The sequence below is a fragment of the Coregonus clupeaformis genome, unplaced genomic scaffold, assembly GCF_020615455.1.
Source record: "Coregonus clupeaformis isolate EN_2021a unplaced genomic scaffold, ASM2061545v1 scaf0853, whole genome shotgun sequence".
NCBI classification, from domain to species: Eukaryota; Metazoa; Chordata; class Actinopteri; order Salmoniformes; family Salmonidae; genus Coregonus; species Coregonus clupeaformis.
This window is the reverse complement of record NW_025534308.1, coordinates 59,652-85,171: the sequence shown is the minus strand read 5'-3', so window position 1 is coordinate 85,171 and position 25,520 is coordinate 59,652. Positions and strand designations below refer to the sequence as shown.

The window sequence follows — 25,520 nt, the reverse complement described above, 5'->3', positions numbered from 1 at the left end:
TGTGTCTGTTCTCGCATTCCTTGATGTAAGAGCAGTGATTGACGGTGTCGACCAAACTAACAGACACGTATCAATTCGTTTTTCTGGCCAGTGAGACCTCTGATTGCTCCAAGGCTATGTATGGTGTTCCACAGGGCTCTGTGCAGGGGCCGTTTCTGTTCACATTATACATGCTGACCGTCTGGCAGAGGTGGCACCACAGGGCCCAGAGTGGTGTGGCGGAAAACAACATTCTGGGGCCCGTCGTTTTTCCTGATATGGTAACCTAACCAGGTAAAACTCCGGACCTTATACGGTATGATGTGATTAATCTGTTTAATATGGCCTATGATGGGACCAGAGTTTTTCTAATCAGGTCATATGGTTTTTAAAAACTCCTGGCCTTGGGGAGGATGAAAACCCTGTCAAACTGCAGCAACCTTGTACTTGTTCATATGAATTAAACTCACAGGGCTGAGCTTGCTTTATGCAGGTTTGCATCATGTCGTCCTGCTCTATGCAACTGTAATACTAATAAAACATTTACTCACAGTCTATGACAGCTATTGTGTTTATTGATCAATTACAGTCAATGATTTTGGATTGAAAAAGTCTAGGTAGCTTAGTCAGCCCAAGTTTGAATATATACCAAATTTGATCCCATTCACATTTTCTCACAAACAAATGGGCTATAAAAACACAACGTTACCACTTCGTTTACCCTGGCCAGAGGAACAGGGCGCATAGTAGGCTAGATTATGTAGCTGCTGTTGTTAGTAGCCTACAGTTGATCAGACTGAAAAATAGTCTTGTTTTTCATGCAACACATCATGTCAGATCGCTAATGTTTAGGTGTAAAGGCTGCTACATTTATGTAAGAGTTTTTGCTTGTGTCTGTCGGGAGTGATGTGTTATCACGCTTGCTAAATAAATACCGGAGGAAAGTGGAGACCGCCTTGAGCTTTGTGCCCGGCCCGCCTGACCTGTGTTTTCCATTAATCTGATTGGTCAAGACACGCAAAGAGCCTGTAGCAGCACTCTGATGTGAAAGATTGAGAAATTGTACGCGAGTTCACAAATCATGAGGAAAGTCAGTCTAAAAACAGCACTTTGTCCCTCTTTCTAACGCTTTGCGTAGATGTATTTTATTAAACTAAAATCAAAAGTGGTGTGGCTCTGGCACAGCCACACCTGATTGAAAAGTGCTGTGGCAAATGCTGCCTCGCCACACATTTTCCGGCGGCCCTGCCGTCTGGAATGTTACCCATAAACAGTGTCTGTTTTCACTGCTATGCTTGTGGACCCCAGGAAGAGTAGCTGCTGCTTTTGCACTAGCTAATGGGGATCCTAATAAAATACAAAAAAATGCTGACAATACACAACTGTTTATTTTAAAGAAACCTGGCGAGGCACCTCAGTCTGCTATTTTAGAGGCTTGACTAAAAATGATTAGAATGAGAAAAAGATACGTTCAAAATGGTCTACGAGCTGTATTACTCCGGCTGCATGATTAGTAAGTGTATGTGTGTGTGTGTGTGTGTGTGTGTGTGTATGTTCTATAAAAGCTCATGAATTCCTACAGGTCCAAAGGGGCAAGGGTAAGCATGTATGGGAAACATCTGTTCTGAAGGAGAGCTGACGTGCACGCACACACACGCGCGCGCACACACACACACACGCACTCCTCAACCCCTTGGAGCCCTCTAAAGCCGTGCCCCAGAAGTGAAATCTGATCACATAATTGATTTATCAGAATGCTGTGTGTCGCTTCTAGAGCTAACAAATACAGCTCTCAGGCTCACAACACACACACACTTACACACGCATGCACGTATCCACGTATACACACACAAACACAAACACACACACACACATACACACACACACACACACACACACACACACACACACACACAGACAGACAAACACACACACTCACACACACATGCACACACAGAAACAGTTACAGAAACACAGGGTAGAGTTACATGTCGGAAGGGACCACTCTTTACTTAACAAAGCCTGTGCTTCCTGGATGTGTCATGCAAGGGGCGAACGGATTAACAAACACAGAAATACCCACAGACAGCTTCAGTGTGGGACTCAGTGGGGCACGGGGTATCTGGGTGATCAATCACCATGGTAACTATCAATCAGCGCCACTGTATCTGATTGACAGCTTCCTGTTTGGACAGGAAGTGGTTGTTTCCAGGTAGAGGGGGAGGTCAGTGTGGGTGCTTGTCCATGTGTGTATTTTTTGTGTTTCTTTGTGTGTGTGTGTTGGACTTACTTCTGTTCCAGCAACCATAGGGTTCCCCAGGTCACACACCACCAGTCTGGAGTCATTCACCATCCTGTACTCACAGTTCAACCTGGATAGAGACTGGAGAGGAAAGGAGGCCAGGCAAGAAGAGAGGCGGTAGAAGAGAGATGGTGGAAGAGGAAGAGAGGAGGTGATAGGTGGGGGAAGGGAGGAGAGGAAGAGAGTGATGAATGTTCTGACAGTAACAACCTCATCCATCTTAGGGCCCTACCTCTCTCTCTCTCTCTCTCTCTCACACACACACACACACACACACACACACACACACACACACACACACACACACACACACACACACACACACACACACACACACACACACACACACACACACACACACACAAACACACACAGACACACTGAGCCTCTAGAGAAATAACCCTGACGTTATCAACAGGATGTAATGCAATGGCAGTAGGGTATATTTGAGCTGGGCTAGGGTTGGGGCCAGTGTGGGGGGTGGTAGTGTGTGTGAATGTGTGTTCTCACCTCTATCCTGCGTTCCACTCCTATGTAATCAGCCTCAGGGGGTAGGAGTGTGTGTAGCTCCGTCTCATATGCCCCCTCTCCTTCGTTAACCGCGTTTATGGTCAACATGACCAGGTTGTCATCCCCGACCACCAGCTCTGTACGGTCCCTGTGTTTGTGTGTGTGTGTGCAGGAGAGAGAAAAAAACAAGTCAATACTAGGTCATACAGTAGAGGTCGGAGTGTATGTATCAGTCAGCAGAGAATGACAGTGTGTTTGTGTTGTGCTGCCATGGCGATAGCATACAGATGGAAATAGTAGAAAAACACACACACACACACACACACACACACACAGACACACACACACACACACACACACACACACACACACACACACACACACACACACACACACACACACAGGCCTCTCTACACACTTGCTAATGTGAACAATCAGAGAGTAAACGTCTCTCCTTGCATGCAGTAACACAGTCCTACCCTGTTTGTGTGTGTATATGAATGTGTGTGAGTGTCAGTATGTACATATGTTGAAAGTTTACAGGTTGACAAGGACTTTTCTGAATCTTCCCAGCATGCCTCACTTGACAGGGCAGGGCACAACACACCACAAGGTGTAACACACCCATATATGAGTAAGGTTATTTAACTACTGTATTTAAATGAGACCGTAACTGTTTCATGTTGACGTATATGCTACACATGTTACATACAGTACACACTTACATGCTAGCAGACAGCTGGAGGTCTGGAATACACTCGTTGTCTTCCCCACAGTCCAGCAGAATATACGCCTGAGAAATAAAGGAGAGAGGGAGAGACAAATGGGGAGAGGGAAGGGGGGGGATTTAGGTCTAGTCTAACTTGTCTAACGGTACTCATATGCTGTAAGTGGTCTTGATTGGATGAGAAGGAGAGCCCACACACACACCTGTTCCTGCAGGAAGGTACTGCTGTAGTGGTTGAGGACAGGGGGGAGGTCCAGGTTGGAAGGAGGAGGGGCTAAACTGTAGTTCAAAGCCAATGAGATGGGAGTCAATTTATCCCTAAACTCATCCTCCCCCTGAGAGGGACAGAGAGAGAGAGAGACACCATGTAACAGAAAGATTGTTCACTATAACACAATAACTGGTCCAAAAACAGGTTCAGCTGAGTTGGCAGATATTTTGAGAGGATCTTGTCCAAATACAGCAAGGATGGAAACTCAAATCCATTTTTTTGGCAGCAGAGTGTGTTTGACTTACTCGTAGGTAGACAGTATAGTTCAGGCAGGAGTGTGGACGGTTGTGGCCAAGCATTAGGACCCCTGTGTGCTGGGGCTGATGGGAATCCAGGAAATGAACTCTCTTAACTCCGCCCCTCACACCTTTAAGCATATCCAGTTGCAGCTCTGCATTCAGGACTGGGAGAGGTGGAGAGAGGGGGATGGAGCGAGAGAGTGAGGAGGGATTCTATATGTTCCCATCATGTGCGGAAGTGTGTGTGTATGTGTGTGTGTGTGTGTGTGTGTGTGTGTGTTTATTCTCATCTGGTGTGCAGGAAGGAACCCTGGGTATGGTCTACTTGATCACTTTTAGATTCTACAGAGCATCATTAGCCAGTGGAAACAATGCATTCATAACATATAGTTATCAACTCTAACACTAACTTATACATAAACCCCTCCCTTCCCGCTCTCCATCCCCAGTCAGAGATACTTACCTACAGAGTCTGGGATCCCCATGCCGCTCACCTTCGCACAAACATCTATCCTGAGACTGAATAACAGAGAGAGAGAGGTAGAGAGACATGGGAGACCGAGAAAGGATAAAAACATTGCTCCTCTGTATGTCTGTGTGTGTGTCTGTGTGCGTGTGCGCGTGTGTTTGTGTGTGTGTATGCGGTCATTAGATTCCAGGATATTAATGGTGCAGGTTTCCCTCTGCAGGAGTCACTTTCCTGTTCCTGATAGAAGGGACGATAACACACACACACACACACACACACACACACACACACACACACACACACACACACACACACACACACACACACACACACACACACACACACACACACACACACACACACACACACACACACACACGGGAAATGCATACTGGGGTTCTCTAGCGGTGAAATGCCTGTCTACCAGAACCAATCAGGATAGAACAATGACTTCCTCTTTACCACCCATCCCCTCAGCCTCCCCAAAACCACCAGAAAAACAACTCAACTTGCCAATGCTCTCAATAAAACAATTATTCCAATAAAATAAAAAGCAACTATCAAAGACAGTCCTAAAAACTCCCTAACAGTACATGTGTTGTTGTGCCCTATCTAGTTCCTCCAGCCACAGTCTGTCACGCCCTGGCTCTGGGGACTCTAGTATGTTGAGCCAGGGTGTGAGTTTTCATTTGTTTATGTTCTAGTTGTTGTATATCTATGTTGGCCAGGGTGGCTCCCAATCGGAGACGGCTGTAGCTCGTTGTCTCTGATTGGGAGTCATACTTAGGTAGCCGTTAGGCATTCATTATTTGTGGTTTCTTGTTCGTATTTGGTTTGTGTATGACCATTGACTGTCACGTCATCGTTTTGTTGTTTTGATCGTGTGATCATTCTCTAAATAAATATGTTCACATTCAACGCTGCGCCTTGGTCCTCATCTCTCACCGACGATCGTGACAGAAGAAACCACCATAACAGGACCAAGCAGCGTGAAGAAGAGAGAGGATGGACTTGGGAGCAGTGGAGTAAGAGTCTCGACTGGGCCAAGCCAAGCGAAGAGGAGAGAGGTTGGACTTTGGAGCAGTGGGGTGAGAGTCTGGCGAGAGACATGGAGGCCTGGTCCACGGGGAGAGACGCCCAGAACATTTTTAGGGGGGGGCTAACGCCGTGGACGACGGGCCAGCAGGAGACCGCGGCAGAGCGGCCCAGCGGGTTGGCAGAGGAGGCCGCCAGGTTACGGGGGCCACTGGTCGAAGAGGGGGTGGAAGGTGTAGAGGCACGGCGAGAGGTACTGGGGTGTGTTACCAGTCCGGTCCGGCCCATTCCAGATCCCGGCGTAGGACCAGTGGTGTGTGTCCCCAGTACGGTCCGGCCTGTTCCTGCTCCCCGCACCAGGTCAGTGGTGCGCTCCGTCCAGCCCGGCTCGGCCCGTTCCTGCTCCCCCGCACCAAGTCAGTGGTGCGCCCGTCAGCCCGGCTCGGCCCGTTCCTGCTCCCCGCACCAAGTCAGTGGTGCGCCCGTCAGCCCGGCTCGGCCCGTTCCTGCTCCCCGCACCAAGTCAGTGGTGCGCTCGTCAGCCCGGCTCGGCCCGTTCCTGCTCCCCGCACCAAGTCAGTGGTGCGCTCGTCTGCCCGGCTCGGCCCGTTCCTGCTCCCCGCACCAAGTCAGTGGTGCGCTCGTCCAGCCCGGCTCGGCCCGTTCCTGCTCCCCGCACCAAGTCAGTGGTGCGCTTCGTCAGCCCGGCTCGGCCCGTTCCTGCTCCCCGCACCAAGTCAGTGGTGCGCTTCGTCAGCCCGGCTCGGCCCGTTCCTGCTCCCCGCACCAAGTCAGTGGTGCGCCGTCAACCGGCTCGGCCCGTTCCTGCTCCCCGCACCAAGTCAGGGGTGCGCTTCGACAGCCCGGCTCGGCCCGCTCCTGCTCCCCACACCAAGCCAGTGGTGTGCGTCGTCAGTCCGGCACGGCCCGTGCCTGTTCCACCGGTGGCTGGTCCGGCACCGGTCAGATGCTTCACGCCGGAGCTAGAGCAATCCGCTCCACCAGTGTGCAGTCCAGCTCCGGCCAGCGGGGCCAGACCGGACCAGGGGTACCTTGGGGGGTTGGAGAGCGAGTGGGGATCATGCCCGGGAGCCGGATCCGCCGCCAAGGCGGAGTGCCCACCCGGTCCCTCCCCTGTGGTATTTGGTTGGCGCGGTCGGAGTCCGCGCCTTTAGGGGGGGGGGGTACTGTCACGCCCTGGCTCTGGGGACTCTAGTATGTTGAGCCAGGGTGTGAGTTTTCATTTGTTTATGTTCTAGTTGTTGTATATCTATGTTGGCCAGGGTGGCTCCCAATCGGAGACGGCTGTAGCTCGTTGTCTCTGATTGGGAGTCATACTTAGGTAGCCGTTAGGCATTCATTATTTGTGGTTTCTTGTTCGTATTTGGTTTGTGTATGACCATTGACTGTCACGTCATCGTTTTGTTGTTTTGATCGTGTGATCATTCTCTAAATAAATATGTTCACATTCAACGCTGCGCCTTGGTCCTCATCTCTCACCGACGATCGTGACACAGTCTGATGGTTTATTTCAATCAGCTGTGTTTGTTTTGACAGAATTCCACAGTTTAGCGCCGTCTGTCAATCTGCCCAAACCCACCATCTCTACCCCTGCCAACACACATAGCCTAAGAAGCACCCTATTGGTCTTATGTCTGTCACTCACTAGGTTACCATGGTGTAGGGTTTCTGGAAAGGTAGGGCATGTGTGTGCCTGCGTGTGTGCGTTGGTGCTTGCGTGCGTGCCTGTGTACTCACCAGGTCACCATGGTATCAGATTCTGTCAGGAGGCAGGATCGGTCGTCAGGGTTCAGGATTCTAGGAGTCAGGATCATCTCTGCCTCCACTGACACTACAGGACGAGCCCTACACACACACACACACACACACACACACACTCACAATTAATCTCACCATTGTAAACTAGCAGCCAATCTGATAGACGAAACAATGTAGTCTAGCCAATCAGAGAATTAGATATCTTACCTGTACACCGACACCTCCCCTTTACCAAATGCTCCCACTATCAGATCTACAGTGAGAGAGAGAGAGAGTGAGAGAGAGAGCAAGAGAGAGCGAGAGAGAGAGAGAGAGAGAGAGAGAGAGATACTGCATGAGCTTCAAAGAACGCCACAGATGGGACTGATTTCAAGGTCTCCAGCAATCTTCATCAAGCACAGACCTCTCATGTTTTACACACAAACACTGACACATAGACACACACACATACACAAACACATTTAGTCTGTACCAGCTTTGAGTTGTGAATACAACTATTTTTGCAGCACTATTTTGGTTCAGAATCAAATCAAATCAAATGTATTGGTCACATACACATGGTTCCGACAGTGCAGTAATATCTAGAAAGTAATATCTAACAGTTCCACAACAAATATCTAATACACACAAATCTAAGTAAAGGAATGAAACTATCCACATGGGAACACTGTGTGTGTGTGTGTGTGTGTGTGTGTGTGTGTCGCAACGGAGAGACCCCACGGCACATTCCAGCTCCATTAGAACGTTCCCATTGGTCCAATCAGATCCCTCTGCTACACAACAACAATATTCCCTCACTTTACTATACCCATGTGCCTTATACAACCAGTCAGTCTGTAGCAGCCAGTCCAGTGCTCTACTCAGTTCATTTGTGTTTATGTGTTTTGAAGATGAAGTCTTAATTGACTTTTTGTTTAAAATAGAGCTGCACTTTAATGAGTGTGGTCACGGGAGACATACCATGCTCGCAAACACACACACACACACACAGACATACACAAACACACGCACACACACACTGTAACGATCCCTGCAGTCTGAGTCGGTTTCTGTCTGGGTACTAGTTTTTCTGCTCGGGATCTCCAGTTTCCCGAGGGTTCTGGAACGCTCCCTGCCTGGTTGCCGGGCAACGTTGCTAGGCGGGAGCTCTCTTGATTTCCGCACCTGCATCCCATCAGCAATCTGCACACCTGGTCCTGATCATCACCCTTCTTAGGCTCTGTCCTAACATCCATTCCCTGCCGGATCGTTAGCCATGAACAGTATGTTTGTCCGTGTATCAGCCTTGGAACTTCTAGCGTTAGTTTTGTTGTTTTGCACCTTTTTGACTTGCTGTATACTTACCTCCGTTTTGTTCTATCTGCAGTCACTCACCCGGAACCTTCACCCAACCTCTGCCTGATGGTCGGCGGCTGCCGAGCCATTACTGGACCTACCACTGCACCCTCAACAACCCATCCACGCCACCCGCTCTGTTCCCTGGATTATTCAGCCTCACTCGTGGATCTATTAAATAAACACTCACCTTTGTTTCAACTTACCTTGTCCTGGTCTGCTTCTGGGTTCTGGCTTAGTAAACCGTGACAGAACGATCCGGCCAGTAATGAACCCAGCGGACCTGGACTCTGTTCGCCATGCCATTACCCATCAGGAGAAGATGTTGGGCCATCATAGCACGGTACTACAGGAGATCGCGTTGTCAGTTCGGAACCTTTCTACCGGTCTGACGGAGGTCCAGAACCAGCGCAAGTTTCCGGTGGAGGATCCACTACCGGTTTCACCCATCTCGCCTGCCGCTTCTGGAGCTGTGTCCTTCCGTGAGCCCAAGGTTCCGACGCCGGATAAATATGAGGGGGAGCTGGGAAGATGCCGTTCCTTCCTTATGCAGTGTGGGTTAGTGTTCGATCTACAGCCCTACTCTTATGCCACAGACAAGGCTAGGATAACCTTTGTGATTGAGTTGCTGCGTGGTCGAGCGCTGAGTGGGCTTCAGCCGTTTGGGAACGACAGGATCCCTGCATGGCTTCATACCAGGGGTTCACGGCCGAGATGAGGAAGCTCTTCGACCATTCCGTCCGAGGGAGGGACGCAGCTAGGCGCCTGTTTTCGCTTCGCCAAGGAACTTCGCAGCGTGGCCGACTTCGTGATCGAGTTCAAGACGTTGGCTGTGGAGAGTGGGTGGAATGAGGAGTCTCTGCAAGCGGCCTTTTACCAGGGTCTGTCGGAGCAGCTCAAGGATGAGTTGATCTCCTATCCGGAGCCTAGTGACCTGGACAGCTTGGTAGCCTTGTCTATTCGGGTGGATAATCGAGTCCGAGAGCGAAGGAGGGAGAAGCAATGGGTCCCGTCCAACCGATCAGCTTCTCAGGTTCCAGTCGGGTCGGGGATTGGACCAGAATACGTCGATCATCGTCCACCACACAGGATTAGTGGAGAGGTCCTGTCTCCCGATTCTGAACCCATGCAAGTGGGGCGGCACGGGTTAACCAAGGAGGAGCGCCAACACAGACGTAGGACTAACTGTTGCCTCTACTGTGGTGGTTCGGGACATTACCTCGCCACTGGTTCCCGGCGGTCGTCAAACTGCGCGGCTCGCTAAAGTTGGGAGGACTTTTAGCGAGCCAGTTTCGACCTCTCAATACCTCTGTCAGACCCCGTTTCCCGGCTACCCTTATGAACAGGAATCAGAGCTTAGCGATTAACGCTTTTATCGATTCAGGTGCCGATGGAAGCTTTCTTGATGCCGAGTTGGTGGAACAGCTGGGGCTTTCCAAGGAGCAATTGCCGGAAGCCATTGAAGCTACCACTCTGGACGGCAGTAGTCTGGCACGTATCACGATGAGGACTGAACCGGTTAAGATGCTGTTGTCGGGGAATCATTCTGAGATGATTTCATTCTTCATTCTGCCGTCTTCCCATGTTCCTCTGGTCCTTGGATACCCCTGGCTGAAGGAACACAATCCCACGTTCGATTGGGTGACGGGCAAGGTAACGAGTTGGAGCCTTGATTGTCATGCTAACTGTCTCAAGACTGCCTGTCCCCATTCGGTTCCCAGTCAGGTGATTGAGGCTAAACCCCCAGATTTGTCCCTGGTTCCCGAGACATATCACGATTTGGGGGAAGTGTTCAGTAAGCAGAAGGCTCTGTCACTCCCTCCCCACCGACCATATGATTGTGCCATCAACCTGTTCCCTGGAGCTGTCTACCCCAAGGGAAGGTTATACAGTATCTCCCGACCTGAACGTGAGGCTTTGGAGACCTACATCAAGGAGTCCCTAGCTGCTGGTCTCGTTCGTCCCTCGTCATCACCCCTGGGGGCAGGATTCTTCTTTGTGGGTAAGAAGGATGGTTCTCTTCGACCGTGTATTGATTATCGGGGGTTGAATGACATCACGGTCAAGAACAAGTATCCCCTGCCCTTGATGAGTTCTGCCTTCGACTCCTTACAGGGTGCTACGGTGTTCACCAAGCTAGACCTACGCAATGCGTATCACATGGTCCGGATCAGAGAGGGGGACGAGTGGTTGACGGGTTTCAATACACCGATGGGTCACTTCGAGTATCAGGTGATGCCGTTTGGACTGACCAATGCTCCAGCGGTATTCCAGAGTATGGTGAACGACGTCCTGAGGGATATGATCGGTCTCTTTGTGTTTGTTTACCTGGATGACATTCTGATCTTCTCGAAGGAACCTTCCGACCACGTCCAGCATGTCCGGCAGGTTCTGCAGCGATTGTTGGAGAATCGCCTGTTCGTGAAGGCCGAGAAGTGCGAGTTTCACGCCCACACGACATCCTTTCTCGGGTACATCATCTCCAGGGGAGAGATTAGGATGGACCAGGAGAAGGTTAGAGCGGTTCTGGAATGGGCCCAGCCCGGTACGAGATTGCAGCTCCAGAGATTTTTGGGGTTTGCGAATTTCTACCGCAGATTCATCCGGGATTACAGCCGTGTGGCCGCTCCGTTAACTGCCTTGACTTCCAGTATCAGGACCTTCAAGTGGAATCCGGAGGCGGATCGAGCGTTTCTGGATTTGAAGAGGCGATTCACCAACGCACCGATTCTCTCTCAACCGGACACGGCCCGTCAGTTCGCCGTTGAAGTGGACGCGTCTGATGTGGGAGTTGGCGCCATCCTGTCGCAGCGATGCTCCACGGACAGTAAACTCCATCCCTGCGCCTACTACTCGTCGCCTTTCGCCTGCGGAGAGGAATTACGATGTGGGTAACCGGGAGCTTCTCGCGGTGAAACTTGCCTTGGAGGAGTGGCGCCACTGGTTGGAGGGGGCGGAGCAACCGTTTATTGTCTGGACTGACCACAAGAATCTTGCTTACGTGCAATCGGCTAGACGTCTCAACTCCCGTCAGGCCAGGTGGGCGTTGTTTTTCGGACGATTCAATTTTTTCCCTGACGTTCCGACCTGGATCTAAGAACGGCAAGGCGGACGCCTTGTCCCGGATGTTCTCCAAGACGGAAGAGAGTGGGTCCAAGACCGAGACAATTCTCCCCCGGAACTGCGTCGTGGGAGCAGTTATGTGGAAGATTGAGGAGGAGGTGATGGCGGCCCCTTCGGACGCAGCCCGGTCCCGGTAACGGTCCACCCGGGTCGGTTGTTTGTGCCTGAGTCGGTTCGTCCTGCTGTCCTCAAATGGTCCCACGCCAGCAAGATGGCTTGTCACCCTGGCGTGGCTCGGACGATGGCGTTTCTTCGCAGACGTTTTTGGTGGCCTGCCATGGCCGAGGATACTCGGGGTTTTGTTGCTGCCTGTCCAGTGTGTGCGCAGAATAAGAGTACCAATCGGCCCAGCTCTGGACTACTTCACCCCCCTTCCTATTCCCCGGCGACCATGGTCGCATCTGGCCCTGGACTTTGTCACTGGGTTGCCCGCTTCTGAGGGGAACACGGTCGTTCTGACTATCGTGGACAGATTCAGCAAGTTCGCCCACTTTGTGCCTATTGCCAAGCTTCCCTCTGCCTCGGAGACGTCCGAGATCCTGGTTAGGGAGGTTTTCAGGGTCCACGGTTTGCCCAGTGATATCGTTTCCGACCGTGGCCCTCAGTTTACCTCTGCTGTCTGGAAGTCCTTCTGTTTGGCCATTGGAGCTACAGTCAGCCTCACATCTGGTTTTCACCCCCAATCTAATGGTCAGGCGGAGAGAGCCAACCAGAAGATGGAATCCACGCTACGCTGCCTTGTCTCCTCCAACCCCACCTCCTGGGTCTCTCAGTTGCCTTGGGTTGAGTATGCCCACAATACTCTCCCTACATCTGCCACTGGGATGTCTCCCTTCCAGTGCCTGTATGGCTACCAACCTCCCTTGTTCCCTTCTCAGGAGAAGGAGCTCTCAGTGCCCTCTGTTCAGGCCCATATTCGCTCGTTGCCACCGGACCTGGCATCGGGCCAGAAAGGCACTCCTTAGAGTTTCGGACCGGTATCAGCTCCAGGCGAATCGTCGCCGGATCCCCGCTCCCACCTATACCATCGGAGATAGGGTCTGGTTGGCCACACGGGATCTTCCTTTACGGACTGAGTCTAGGAAGTTGTCACCGAAGTTCATTGGTCCGTTTGTGGTGGAGAAGGTGATCAATCCGGTGGCAGTTCGACTCAAACTACCGAGGACGCTCAGAGTCCATCCCACCTTTCATGTCTCCTGCCTCAAGCCTGTTCTCCTCAGTCCTCTGTTGCCTCCTCCGCCTCCTTCTCCTCCTCCTCGGATGATCGGAGGTGGTCCTGCCTACACGGTGCGACGCATCATGGATTCCAGACGGCGGGGCCGGGGTTTCCAGTATCTCGTGGACTGGGAGGGGTATGGTCCTGAAGAGAGGAGTTGGATTCCGCGGCGACAGATCCTAGATGCTGACCTCATTCGTGACTTCTACCGCCTCCATCCTGGCGCTCCGGGAGTCCGCCCGGTGGCGTTCGTCGGAGGGGGGTACTGTAACGATCCCTGCAGTCTGAGTCGGTTTCTGTCTGGGTACTAGTTTTTCTGCTCGGGATCTCCAGTTTCCCGAGGGTTCTGGAACGCTCCCTGCCTGGTTGCCGGGCAACGTTGCTAGGCGGGAGCTCTCTTGATTTCCGCACCTGCATCCCATCAGCAATCTGCACACCTGGTCCTGATCATCACCCTTCTTAGGCTCTGTCCTAACATCCATTCCCTGCCGGATCGTTAGCCATGAACAGTATGTTTGTCCGTGTATCAGCCTTGGAACTTCTAGCGTTAGTTTTGTTGTTTTGCACCTTTTTGACTTGCTGTATACTTACCTCCGTTTTGTTCTATCTGCAGTCACTCACCCGGAACCTTCACCCAACCTCTGCCTGATGGTCGGCGGCTGCCGAGCCATTACTGGACCTACCACTGCACCCTCAACAACCCATCCACGCCACCCGCTCTGTTCCCTGGATTATTCAGCCTCACTCGTGGATCTATTAAATAAACACTCACCTTTGTTTCAACTTACCTTGTCCTGGTCTGCTTCTGGGTTCTGGCTTAGTAAACCGTGACACACACACATCAACACACACATACCAGCGTTGATTGTAAGTCTGAAACCGCAGTGGGAAAGAGACTTAATCAATGCAAGCCTTCCCTGCCAGACACACTAAGCTAAGCTAACACAATGCTAACATAGGACTGACTGGGACATATAGAATATGCCCCCAACCATAGATCTAGCTACTGGGACTGGAAGATAGAGGTTTAGCTAAGCTCTGAAGCTGATACAGCACTGGGACTGGGGATAGAGGCTAAGATTAGTCATGCTAATATAAACGAGGCTGAGGGTCGGAGGCTAAGCTCTGTCGCAGCCGGCCGCGACCGGGAGACTCATGGGCGGCGCACAATTGGCCCAGCGTCGTCCAGGGTAGGGGAGGGAATGGCCGGCAGGGATGTAGCTCAGTTGATAGAGCATGGCGTTTGCAATGACAGGGTTGTGGGTTCGATTCCCACGGGGGGCCAGTATAAAAAAAATATATGTAAGTCGCTCTGGATAAGAGCGTCTGCTAAATGACTAAAATGTAATGTAAATGTAAATGTAAGCTTACTCATGATAATATATCAATGGGACTGGTTAAGCTCATTAGTTCTGACCTCTGTAGTTCTGTTTGAAAGAGTTCTGAGCTCTCTAGTTCTGTCTGTCTAGCGGAGGTCATTAGTAAAATGCGATCAGGACCTATAAGTGTTGATGTGGTTTTGAAGACACGTGACAGAGTGAGGCTGTCTCTGGTTTACTAGAAAGAGTCTAGCTGGGAAATCCTATCTGTTGGGAATATACATACCTGGCTATCCATCAACTGAAACAGACTAGGTTAAGTCTTGATGCTGATAGAGGGTTAGAGTGTGACACACCCAGCCACATACTCACACACAGGCACACTGTTAGTGACATCTGTTTAAATGGTTAAACTATTAGAGTCAAAACTATTAGAGATCTCTTGAGTGTGTGTGTGCGTGTGTGCGTGCATGCATGCGTTTGACTCTGAATGTGTGTGTGTGCGTGTGCGTGTTTAAGTGAGCATGTGTCTAAATTGAATGTAGGAGTGGTCCATCTGTTTCTGCTGTCAGTGAGAGTCCCTTAGCCTGCTGGTCCTCTGAAACCACAACATTCAACATTAGACCCTATCCCCCAGTGTGTGCGTGTGTGTGTGTGTGTGTGCGTGTTTGTGTGTGTGTGTGTGTGTGTGTGTGTATGTGTGTGTGTGTGTGTGTGTGTGTGCGTGTGTGCTATAGGTGTAACAAGGGGCCGGCAGAGAAAGGGGGACCTCTAGATGTCTGCAGGGTATTGGGGGCAGTTGGAAAGGTAGAGGTGAGGAGGAAAGGAGGAACGTGGGAAAGAGAGGGAAGGAGGAAAAGGGGAAAGAGGAGGAAGGAGGAAGAGGGGAAAGAGAGGGAAGGAGGAAGAGGGGAAAGAGAGGGAAGGAGGGCAGCAGTTAAAGCATTTGGTCTTTCAACCACAGTCTGTAAAAGTCATCAGAGCTGTATGCTTTCAGAAGGCAGATCTAACCACACGCAGGCACGCACACACACACACACACACACTCACACACATGCAGATACACACACACACACAGCCAGACACACGCAAAAGGTACAGTCCAAACATCAGCTCAGCCTCAGGGACCCAAACTTCCAACAGAAGAATTCCGCTCTCATTCCAAAGTCCTGGATCTGTCCGTCTTACACTCCAGAGAAACCCAACCACACTACTCCCGTAGGTGTATGTGCGCGTACGTGGGTGCCTATGTGTGTGTGTGTGTGTGTGTGTCCCTGTGTGTGCGAGTGCATGTTCCTCCCATAGGTACATCTGTACTCCTTACCCAGCCGTTCTTTTCCCTCTAAAAAGTGCCACTGACACAGAGGCTGATTTGGGGTAAATGTACCTTTGGGGTAAATAAAACATAGCCTACTGTATGGCCCACTTTCCCCTTCCAAGACAATCATATTTCCACACTGAGAAAAACATGTTTGCCACCACTGATTTGAGGTTAGTATGTAAACACACACACATACAGACACACATTTGGAGTAAGTGTACCTTTGGGGTATGCTAAGTTACTAAACCTCTAGGCCAGTTCCAGACTCTCTGCTCTGAGAAATATGGCTGCCATCCAACGTTTACACAACCTGTCAACCTGTCAGAGACTGGCTGCTTCAAACTTCTGTATAAACTCTCTCTTTAGAACCAGTGTTCAGTGTGTCCACTGTCAAAGTGTTCAGTGTGTGTGTGTGTGTGTGTGTGTGTGTGTGTGTGTGTGTGTGTGTGTGTGTGTGTGTATGTGTTTTTTGTTCAGTTGAGCTGAGTCAGTGTGATTGCTGATTGGCAAGTTAAATGTCTACAGCCTTTGACCTCTGACCTTACCGCTGAACATAATCCCTGCCCTCAGGCCATCTGACCTCTGACACACACACACACACACACACACACACACACACACACACACACACACACACACACACACACACAACTGACCTTAACCTTAACCCTAACCCTAGGAGTGGGAACAGCAGAGCTTCCCAGGGTCAGTGTGTGTCTAGCAGGCTATAACCTCTGTGTACCAGGGACACCACCTGCTGTTTCTGACTGACTGCTCTCTCTGACTCTGACTCAGTCACTTCTCCAGGGTTAGTTTAATAGGAACACTCCTTCCAAGAAGCTGATGAGACCTCAAAACTTGTGTTGCCTCGAAGAGATGGCGCCTAGACTTGAGCTCAGAGAGTTAATGCAGTCTTGAGGGGTGCAGACAATCTAGGTTTGATACCCAACCGGACAAATGAGTCCCTGGTAGAGACGACTGTAGAGTATCCATCAGGAACACTCATCCATCTCTCTAATCATCCCTCCCTTTTCTCTCTAAGAGTAAATGGGGTGCAGAGGGCTGAGAATAGAGGGTAGATGGGTTTTTGTCCCTTGGGATCATAAAACGTAACCTATAGAAGCAGACATCTTATGTACACACAAACATATGCACAGAAATACACTGTGTAACAGGCGCACAGACACCTTAGCAGTCCTCTCATATTGATGAAACATCTGAGGGTCCTTTGAACAGTGTGACTTTACTATCATAGTAACGACAGACCATATGTGTGTTTGTGTCTGTGTGTGTGTGAGTGTGTGATGCTATGCCACCCGGGAGCTTTCCCTCCACTACCAGAGCTTTCCCAGAGGGCCTTAGAAAGCCTGAGTTACAACACGCATGTGTGTGTGTGTGCACACGCGTGCGTGCGTGCATGCTTGTATGTATATGCATTGTGTTTGTACAGTGTGTGTGTGACTGAGTAACTCGATGTGGGGTGATTCTGTATAGAGACTGGCTTTGGTTCGTAGCCTGGCACAGACTCAACACATACACTCAGAGGCCCATGAAACTGATCACAAGCCATGGAGTGCATATGTGTGCATGTGTGTGTATGTGTGTGTGTGTGTTAGCGTGTGTGTGTGCGTGTGTGTGTGTGATATTTTCATTATAAAGACCCAGATTTCCTGTTTGCGGGATGGAGAGATCAGAGGAGGTCTGTTGTTGTTACAGAAAGAAGAAAAGAAAAGGAAAAAAATAATTCCTGCTTCTCAGCCTGGTCTCTAGAAGTACAAACGCTGAACTACGCTGCCTTTAGAATGGCTGCTTTAGAATGGCTGCCTTTAGAATGGCTCCAAATTGAGGCGAAAACAAGGGGGTACAAAAGTTTAATTTCAAAACATGTTCAGTCTTAAATCACCTTTTAAGAGCCCATGATTCTAAGTAAATGAATGTGTATACAAACACTCACACAGACATTCAGACTACCCCTGATTGAACATGTAAATACAAACACAGGCTTTCCCTTCAGATTGCTGTAGTGTGCCATGTTCATCTGTACCATGACATCGCAAAAGAGGAAGTCTCTCCAAAGTAATAACAGCGACATGACAATGTTCTTCTGAAGAATTGGAGGCCTGTGTCCGCACTATGCTTGGACTAAACGCTATGTTCAAATATCTGGCAAACAGACTAAACACTTTTAAAGGGAAATCTAAAAAAAATTCAACTTCATTTTCATCATCTCCAGCACCATCCCAACATCAACATATGTGAAAATGGCACGTTTCTATGTTTTGTAGCAAAAAAGATAAGGAAAATAGGTGTTTCCAATGACATCATCAACCAATTAGTAGGCAACTAGTAGACAATGCCTACTCATATTTGGTTAAAATCACATGATGCACACTGTTGATATCATTGGAATCACTAATCTCCCTCATATCTTTTTTCCACAAAACACGGAAACGCACCATTTTCACATATGTTGATGTTGGGGTGGTGCTGGAGATGATGAATATGAAGTTAAAACATTTGGACATTTCCCCCCCCCCCCTCTTCCTGACAGGACAAGAAGTCATCGTTGCAACAGCTCTGTAACCCCAGTACCCCTCCTGAGTAACGACTTCACCAGAAGAAGGGAGGAGAGAAGTGAAACTGAAAAAAGAGGAGAAAATAAGTAAGGTGCATGGGAGTGTAGAGTGTACCAGGGTAATGGTTGTTGTCCAGGTCTCTGTCCCCCCTCAGGGTGAAGCCGTAGCCGGAGAGGCCACTACTGGAGGCCCAGGCTCCATAGAGCTCCTGACTGAGGGTTAGGCCCCGGGCCGTCAGGTCTCTCTGGCCATTGTAGATCAACACCAGGCCACTCCGGTCCTCCCCACCAAATGGACAACCCACTGCCACGTCTATCAGAGAGAGAGAGAGAGAGAGAGAGAGAGAGAGAGAGAGAGAGAGAGAGAGAGAGAGAGAGAGAGAGAGAGAGAGAGAGAGAGAGAGAGAGAGAGAGAGAGAGAGAGAGAGAGAGAGAGAGAGAGAGAGAGAGAGAGAGAGAGAGAGAGAGGGGGTATGAGGGTAGGAAACACACACAAAACAACATGAGTTACAAGGCTGGACTTCTGAAGTGATACAGCAGACCAGCTCACATCAGCAGGAGAGAGGGATGAGAGGAAAAGAAAGAGAGAGCAGGATGAGAGGGATGGTTTAGACATCATCAGCTGAAAGCCCCTGAGGGAAAAGTAAAGAGACTACCTAGGACTACCCCTCTCTCTTTCCATTTCCTTCTGTCTCTCTCCTTCTCTTTTTCCCCACCTCTGTATCTCTCTCAATTTAATTAAATACATTACAGTGAACTTTATTGACACCATGGAACACATATTGCCATAGAAGAAGAGTTTTGGATAAAATTCCAAATGTATATGTCAAACATGTAGAACTGTTTAATAGGCACAGGCAGGAGATTCCTGTGACAATAAGCAGCCAATGGTTACCCTCCACCAGTGATTGCCAGGTGTTAGTCCCACCCCGCTGTCCCACCCCACATACACACACACATTCACACACACTCACATACACACACAGCGCTACTCCCCACCTGCATCCTGTCCGCTGTTGGGGAAAATGGCGTTGAAAACTACAAACAGAGTGCTGTCATGGTTACACTGCTCTGTGATGATGAGGGAGGTAATCAGAGACACACACAGATATACAGTGCATTCGGAAAGTATTCCGACCCCTTCACTTTTTCCACATTTTGTTACGTTTACATCCTTATTCTAAAATGGATGAGAAGGGAGGGAGGATTAGAGAGATGGATGAGTGTTCCTGATGGATACTCTACAGTCGTCTCTACCAGGGACTCATTTGTCCAGCTGAGTATCAAACCTAGATTGTCTGCACCCCTCAAGACTGCATTAACTCTCTGAGCTCAAGTCTAGGTGCCATCCCTTCGAGGCAACACAAGTGAAATAAAAAACCTTATTTACATAAGTATTCAGACCCTTTGCTATGAGACTCGAAACTGAGCTCAGGTGCATCCTGCTTCCATTGATCATCCTTGAGATGTTTCTACGACTTGATTGGAGTCCACCTGTGGTAAATTCAATTGATTGGACATGATTTGGAAAGGCACACACCTGTCTATATAAGGTCCCACAGTTGACAGTGCATGTCAGAGCAAAAACCAAGCCATGAGGTCGAAGGAATTGTCTGTAGAGCTACGAGACAGGAAAGTGTCTGTCACGCTCTGTAACACTCTGGCTCCAGGGACTCTGATTGTTGAGCCAGGGTTGTTATTTTCATTTAGGGTGTATTTTGTTTTGTTGGGTTTTGGTTTTGTATTTCTAGGTTTGCCTTTCTGTTGGTTGTATTTCTAGGTTTGGTCTATGACTCCCAATCGGAGGTAACGAGTGTCAGCTGTCGGCTCGTTATCTCTGATTGGGAGCCATATTTATTCTGAATGTTTTCCTGTGGGAATTGTGGGTTTTTGTTCCATGTTTCTGTCAGTGTTACAGAGGACTTCACTATCGTCATTTGTTGTTTTTTGTGGTTGCTTTATTTAATAAAGTCATCATGTTCACTCCACGCGCTGCGTATTGGTCCGCTTCTTCAGACGATCGTGACAGAAAAACCCACCATAAAAGGACCAAGCAGCGTGTCCAGGAGCAAGACAGCTGGACATGGGAGGAAGCGCCTGGTAAGGAGATCGAGAGGCTGGCGATGGCCCAGGTGGGCAAATCGTGGTCCTGGGAGGACATGCTCGGGGGCAAGGGACCTTGGGGGAAGATCAAGGCCCTGGCGAGAGAGGAGCAACGGCGTCAGCAGGGCCATCATCGTTGGAAGGACGAGAGGCAACCCCAAAAAGTTTTTGGGGGGCACATGGCTTAAGCGGCTGGGCAGCAGGAGGCTGCCACAGGGAGACGTGGAGAGAAGGCTATCGGATTACGGGAGCCATTGGCGAGTAGAGGAAGGGAAGTTGTTGCGGCACGGCGTGAGAGACTGATGTGTGTTACCAGTCCGGTCCGGCCCGTTCCTGATCCCCAGTTAAAGCCAGTGGTGTGTGTTCCCAGTACGGACCGGCCTGTTCCTACTCCACGCATCAAGCCCACGGTGTGCGTCGCCAGCCCAGCCCGGCCTGTTCCTGCTCCACGCACAGAACCTACGGGGTGCGTCGCCAGCCCTGCCCGGCCTGTTCCTGCTCCACGCACCAAGCCCACGGTGTGCGTCGCCAGCCCAGCCCGGCCTGTTCCTGCTCCACGCACCAAGGATACGGTGTGCGTCGCCAGCCCAGCCCGGCCTGTTCCTGCTCCACGCACAGAACCTACGGTGTGCGTCGCCAGCCCAGCCCGGCCTGTTCCTGCTCCACGCACAGAGGATACGGTGTGCGTCGACAGCCCTGCCCGGCCTGTTCCTGCTCCACGCACCAAGGATACGGTGTGCGTCGACAGCCCTGCCCGGCCTGTTCCTGCTCCACGCACCAAGGATACGGTGTGCGTCGACAGCCCGGCCCGGCCTGTTCCGGCCACTCGCACCAGGGATACGGTGCGCGTCGCCAGCCCGACCCGGCCTGTTCCGGCCACTCGCACCAGGGATACGGTGCGCGTCGCCAGCCCGGTCCGGCCTGTTCCTGCCACCCGCACCAAGTCTACGGTGCGCGTCGCCAGCCCGACCCGGCCTGTTCCTGCCACCCGCACCAAGTCTACGGTGAGCGTCGCCAGCCCGACCCGGCCTGTTCCTGCCACCCGCACCAAGACTACGGTGCGCGTCGCCAGCCCGGTCCGGCCTGTTCCTGCCACCCGCACCAAGTCTACGGTGCGCGTCGCCAGCCCGACCCGGCCTGTTCCTGCCACCCGCACCAAGACTACGGTGCGCGCCGCCAGCCCGGTCCGGCCTGTTCCGGCCACCCGCACCAAGACTACGGTGCGCGTCGCCAGCCCGACCCGGCCTGTTCCTGCCACCCGCACCAAGTCTACGGTGCGCGTCGCCAGCCCGGTCCGGCCTGTTCCGGCCACCCGCACCAAGACTACGGTGCGCGTCGCCAGCCCGGTCAGGCCTGTTCCGGCCACCCGCACCAAGTCTACGGTGCGCCTCAGACGGCCAGAGTCTGCCGTCTGCCCAACGGGGCCTGAACTGCCCGTCTGCCCAAAGCCTGCAAAGCCGCCCGTCTGCCATGAGCCATCAGAGCGTCCGCCAGACCAGAGCCGCTAGAGCCTTCCGCCAGACAGGATCAGCCAGAGCCTTCCGCCAGACAGGATCAGCCAGAGCCTCCTGCCAGACAGGATCAGCCAGAGCCTTCTGCCAGACAGGATCAGCCAGAGCCTTCTGCCAGACAGGATCAGCCAGAGCCTTCCGCCAGCCATGAGCAGCCAGATCCGTCGGCCAGCCATGAGCAGCCAGATCCGTCGGCCAGCCATGAGCAGCCAGATCCGTCGGCCAGCCATGAGCAGCCAGATCCGTCAGCCAGCCATGAGCAGCCAGATCCTTCAGCCTGCCATGAGCCGTCCAGCCAGGTGCTGTCCCTTAGCCCGGTGCTGCCCCTAAATCCAGGTGGAGTAAGTTGGAGGGTGGTCATGTGGAGGAGGCTAGGGAAGCGGGTGGTGACTAAGGTGGGGTGGGGACCACGACCAGGGCCAGAACCGCCACCGTGGACAGACGCCCACCCAGATCTCCCCGAGACTGTATGCTGGTGCGCCCGGAGTGCGCACCTTTAGGGGGGGGTACTGTAACACTCTGGCTCCAGGGACTCTGATTGTTGAGCCAGGGTTGTTATTTTCATTTAGGGTGTATTTTGTTTTGTTGGGTTTTGGTTTTGTATTTCTAGGTTTGCCTTTCTGTTGGTTGTATTTCTAGGTTTGGTCTATGACTCCCAATCGGAGGTAACGAGTGTCAGCTGTCGGCTCGTTATCTCTGATTGGGAGCCATATTTATTCTGAATGTTTTCCTGTGGGAATTGTGGGTTTTTGTTCCATGTTTCTGTCAGTGTTACAGAGGACTTCACTATCGTCATTTGTTGTTTTTTGTGGTTGCTTTATTTAATAAAGTCATCATGTTCACTCCACGCGCTGCGTATTGGTCCGCTTCTTCAGACGATCGTGACACGCTCGTCGGGAACAGAGGAGGACCAAGGCGCAGCGTTGAATGCGAACATATTTATTTAATTAATGATCACACGATCAAAAACAACAAAACGATGACGTGACAGTCAATGGTCAAACACAAACCAACACGAACAAGAAACCACAATGAATGAATGCCTAACGGCTACCTAAGTATGACTCCCAATCAGAGACAACGAGCTACAGCCGTCTCTGATTGGGAGCCACCCTGGCCAACATAGATATACACCAACTAGAACCAACACACATGAAAACTCACACCCTGGCTCAACATACTAGAGTCCCCAGAGCCAGGGCGTGACAGTACCCCCTAAAGGCGCGGACTCCGACCGCGCCAACCAAATACCACAGGGAGGGACCGGGTGGGCACTCCGCCTTGGCGGCGGATCCGGCTCGGGCATGATCCCCACTCGCTCTCTAACCCCCAAAGTACCCCTGGTCCGGTCTGGCCCTGCTGACCGGAGCTGGACTGCACACTGGTGGAGCGGATTGCTCTAGCTCCGGCGTGAAGCAGCTGACCCGTGCTGAACCAGGCACCAGTGGAACAGGCACGGGCTGTGCCGGACTGACGACGCACACCACTGGCTTGGTGTGGGGAGCAGGAACGGCCCGAGCCGGGCTGACGAAGCGCACCACTGACTTGGTGCGAAGAGCAGGAACGGGCCGAGCCGGGCTGACGAAGCGCACCACTGACTTGGTGTGGGGAGCAGGAACGGGCCGAGCCGGGCTGACGGGCGCACCACTGACTTGGTGCGGGGAGCAGGAACGGGCCGAGCCGGGCTGACGAGCGCACCACTGACTTGGTGCGGGGAGCAGGAACGGGCCGAGCCGGGCTGACGAGCGCACCACTGACTTGGTGCGGGGAGCAGGAACGGGCCGAGCCGGGCTGACGGCGCACCATTGGCCTGGTGCGGGGAGCAGGAACAGGCCGGACCGTACTGGGGACACACACCACTGGTCCTACGCAGGGATCTGGAATGGGCCGGACCGGACTGGTAACACACCCCAGTACCTCTCGCCGTGCCTCTACACCTTCCATCCCCTCTTCGACCAGTGGGCCCCCGTAACCTGGCGGCCTCCTCTGCCAACCCGCTGGGCCGCTCTGCCGCGGTCTCCTGCTGGCCCGTCGTCCACGGCGTTAGCCCCCCCCTAAAATTTTTCTGGCCATCTCTCCTACCCGTGGACCAGGTCTCCATGTCCCTTGCCAGCCTTTCGCCCTTCTGCCTCCATGTCAAGCCCTTCTCTTCCTCACCCGGCTTGACCCAGTCGAGGAGGCGAAGGAGATCTGCTAGAGATCTCCCTGGCGATGGCTCCTGGACACGCTGCTTGGTCCAGTCTTGGTGGTTTCTTCTGTCACGATCGTCGGTGAGAGAGGAGGACCAAGGCGCAGCGTTGAATGCGAACATATTTATTTAATTAATGATCACACGATCAAAAACAACAAAACGATGACGTGACAGTCAATGGTCAAACACAAACCAACACGAACAAGAAACCACAATGAATGAATGCCTAACGGCTACCTAAGTATGACTCCCAATCAGAGACAACGAGCTACAGCCGTCTCTGATTGGGAGCCACCCTGGCCAACATAGATATACACCAACTAGAACCAACACACATGAAAACTCACACCCTGGCTCAACATACTAGAGTCCCCAGAGCCAGGGCGTGACAGTGTCAAGGCACAGATCTGGGGAAGGGTACCAAAAAGTGTCTGCAGCATTGAAGATCCCCAAGAACACAGTGGCCTCCATCATTCTTTAATGGCAGAAGTCTGGAACCACCAAGACTCTTCCTAGAGCTGGCCGCCCGGCCAAATTGAGCAATCCGAAAGAGTAGGGCCTTGGTCAGGGAGTTCCTCTGTGGAGATGGGAGAACCTTCCAGAAGGACAACTATCTCTGCAGCACTCCACCAATCAGGCCTTTATGGTAGAGTGGCCGGACGGAAGCCACTCCTCAGTAAAAGGCACATGACAGCCTGCTTGGACGAAACCTTGCACCATCCCTACGGGACAAGTCTCTGAATGTCCTTGAGTGGCCCAGCCAGAGCCTGGAATTGAACCCGATCGAACATCTCTTGAGAGACCTGAAAATAGCTGTGCAGCGACACCCCTCAGCCAACCTGACAGAGCTTGAGAGGATCTGCAGAGAAGAACGGGAGAAACTCCCCAAATACAGGTGTGCCAAGCTTGTAGCGTCATACCCAAGAAGACTCAAGGCTGTAATTGCTGCCAAAGGTGCTTCAACAAAGTACTGAGTAAAGGGTCTGAATACTTATGTAAATGTGATATTTAATTTTTGTAATTATAATTTTTGAAAAATATTCTAACAACCAGTTTTTGCTTTGTCATTATCGGGAATTGTGTGTAGATTGATGAGAAAAATATATACTAAATCAATTTTAGAATAAGGCTGTAACGTAACAAAATGTGTAAAAAGTCAAGGGGTCTGAATACTTTCCCGAATGCACTGTACACACACACCCTACTGTATGATAATGAGGGAGAACATCACAGCATCTCAGTGGAACCCCAGACTCTAGTCTCCATTGTGGCTCAGACAGCTGGAGTCTCTGGCTCCATTCAAGCTCCATTCTGGCTCCACTAGCACTGGAGTTTCCTGAGACTAATGGATTCTCTACTGATCTGTCCTGTGTGTGATCACCTCCACATTCCCAGTCTAACCCAGCCACACCCTGGCTGATGCATCAACCTAAGGACAAAAGCCTCTGAGTTCACTCAATGCATGTGTGTGCATGAGTGTGTGTGTGTGTGCAGGCTTACATGTGTGTTTGAAAA

General features: G+C 51.4%; 1 protein-coding gene across 1 annotated transcript in view; it reads right to left on the bottom strand.

Moving 5' to 3' along the window:
- LOC121570080 (integrin alpha-8) overlaps nucleotides 1-25,520 on the bottom strand; it is a 64,090-nt gene that overhangs the window by 15,306 nt on the left and 23,264 nt on the right. Inside the window, exons 13-21 of the mRNA XM_041881555.1 lie at nucleotides 18,316-18,513; nucleotides 7,519-7,564; nucleotides 7,291-7,398; nucleotides 4,492-4,547; nucleotides 4,035-4,192; nucleotides 3,722-3,853; nucleotides 3,517-3,584; nucleotides 2,792-2,939; nucleotides 2,270-2,362 (exon numbers count right to left, since the gene is read on the bottom strand). Coding sequence (XP_041737489.1) covers nucleotides 2,270-2,362; nucleotides 2,792-2,939; nucleotides 3,517-3,584; nucleotides 3,722-3,853; nucleotides 4,035-4,192; nucleotides 4,492-4,547; nucleotides 7,291-7,398; nucleotides 7,519-7,564; nucleotides 18,316-18,513 — 1,007 coding nt within the window. The remainder of the gene's footprint in view (nucleotides 1-2,269; nucleotides 2,363-2,791; nucleotides 2,940-3,516; nucleotides 3,585-3,721; nucleotides 3,854-4,034; nucleotides 4,193-4,491; nucleotides 4,548-7,290; nucleotides 7,399-7,518; nucleotides 7,565-18,315; nucleotides 18,514-25,520) is intronic.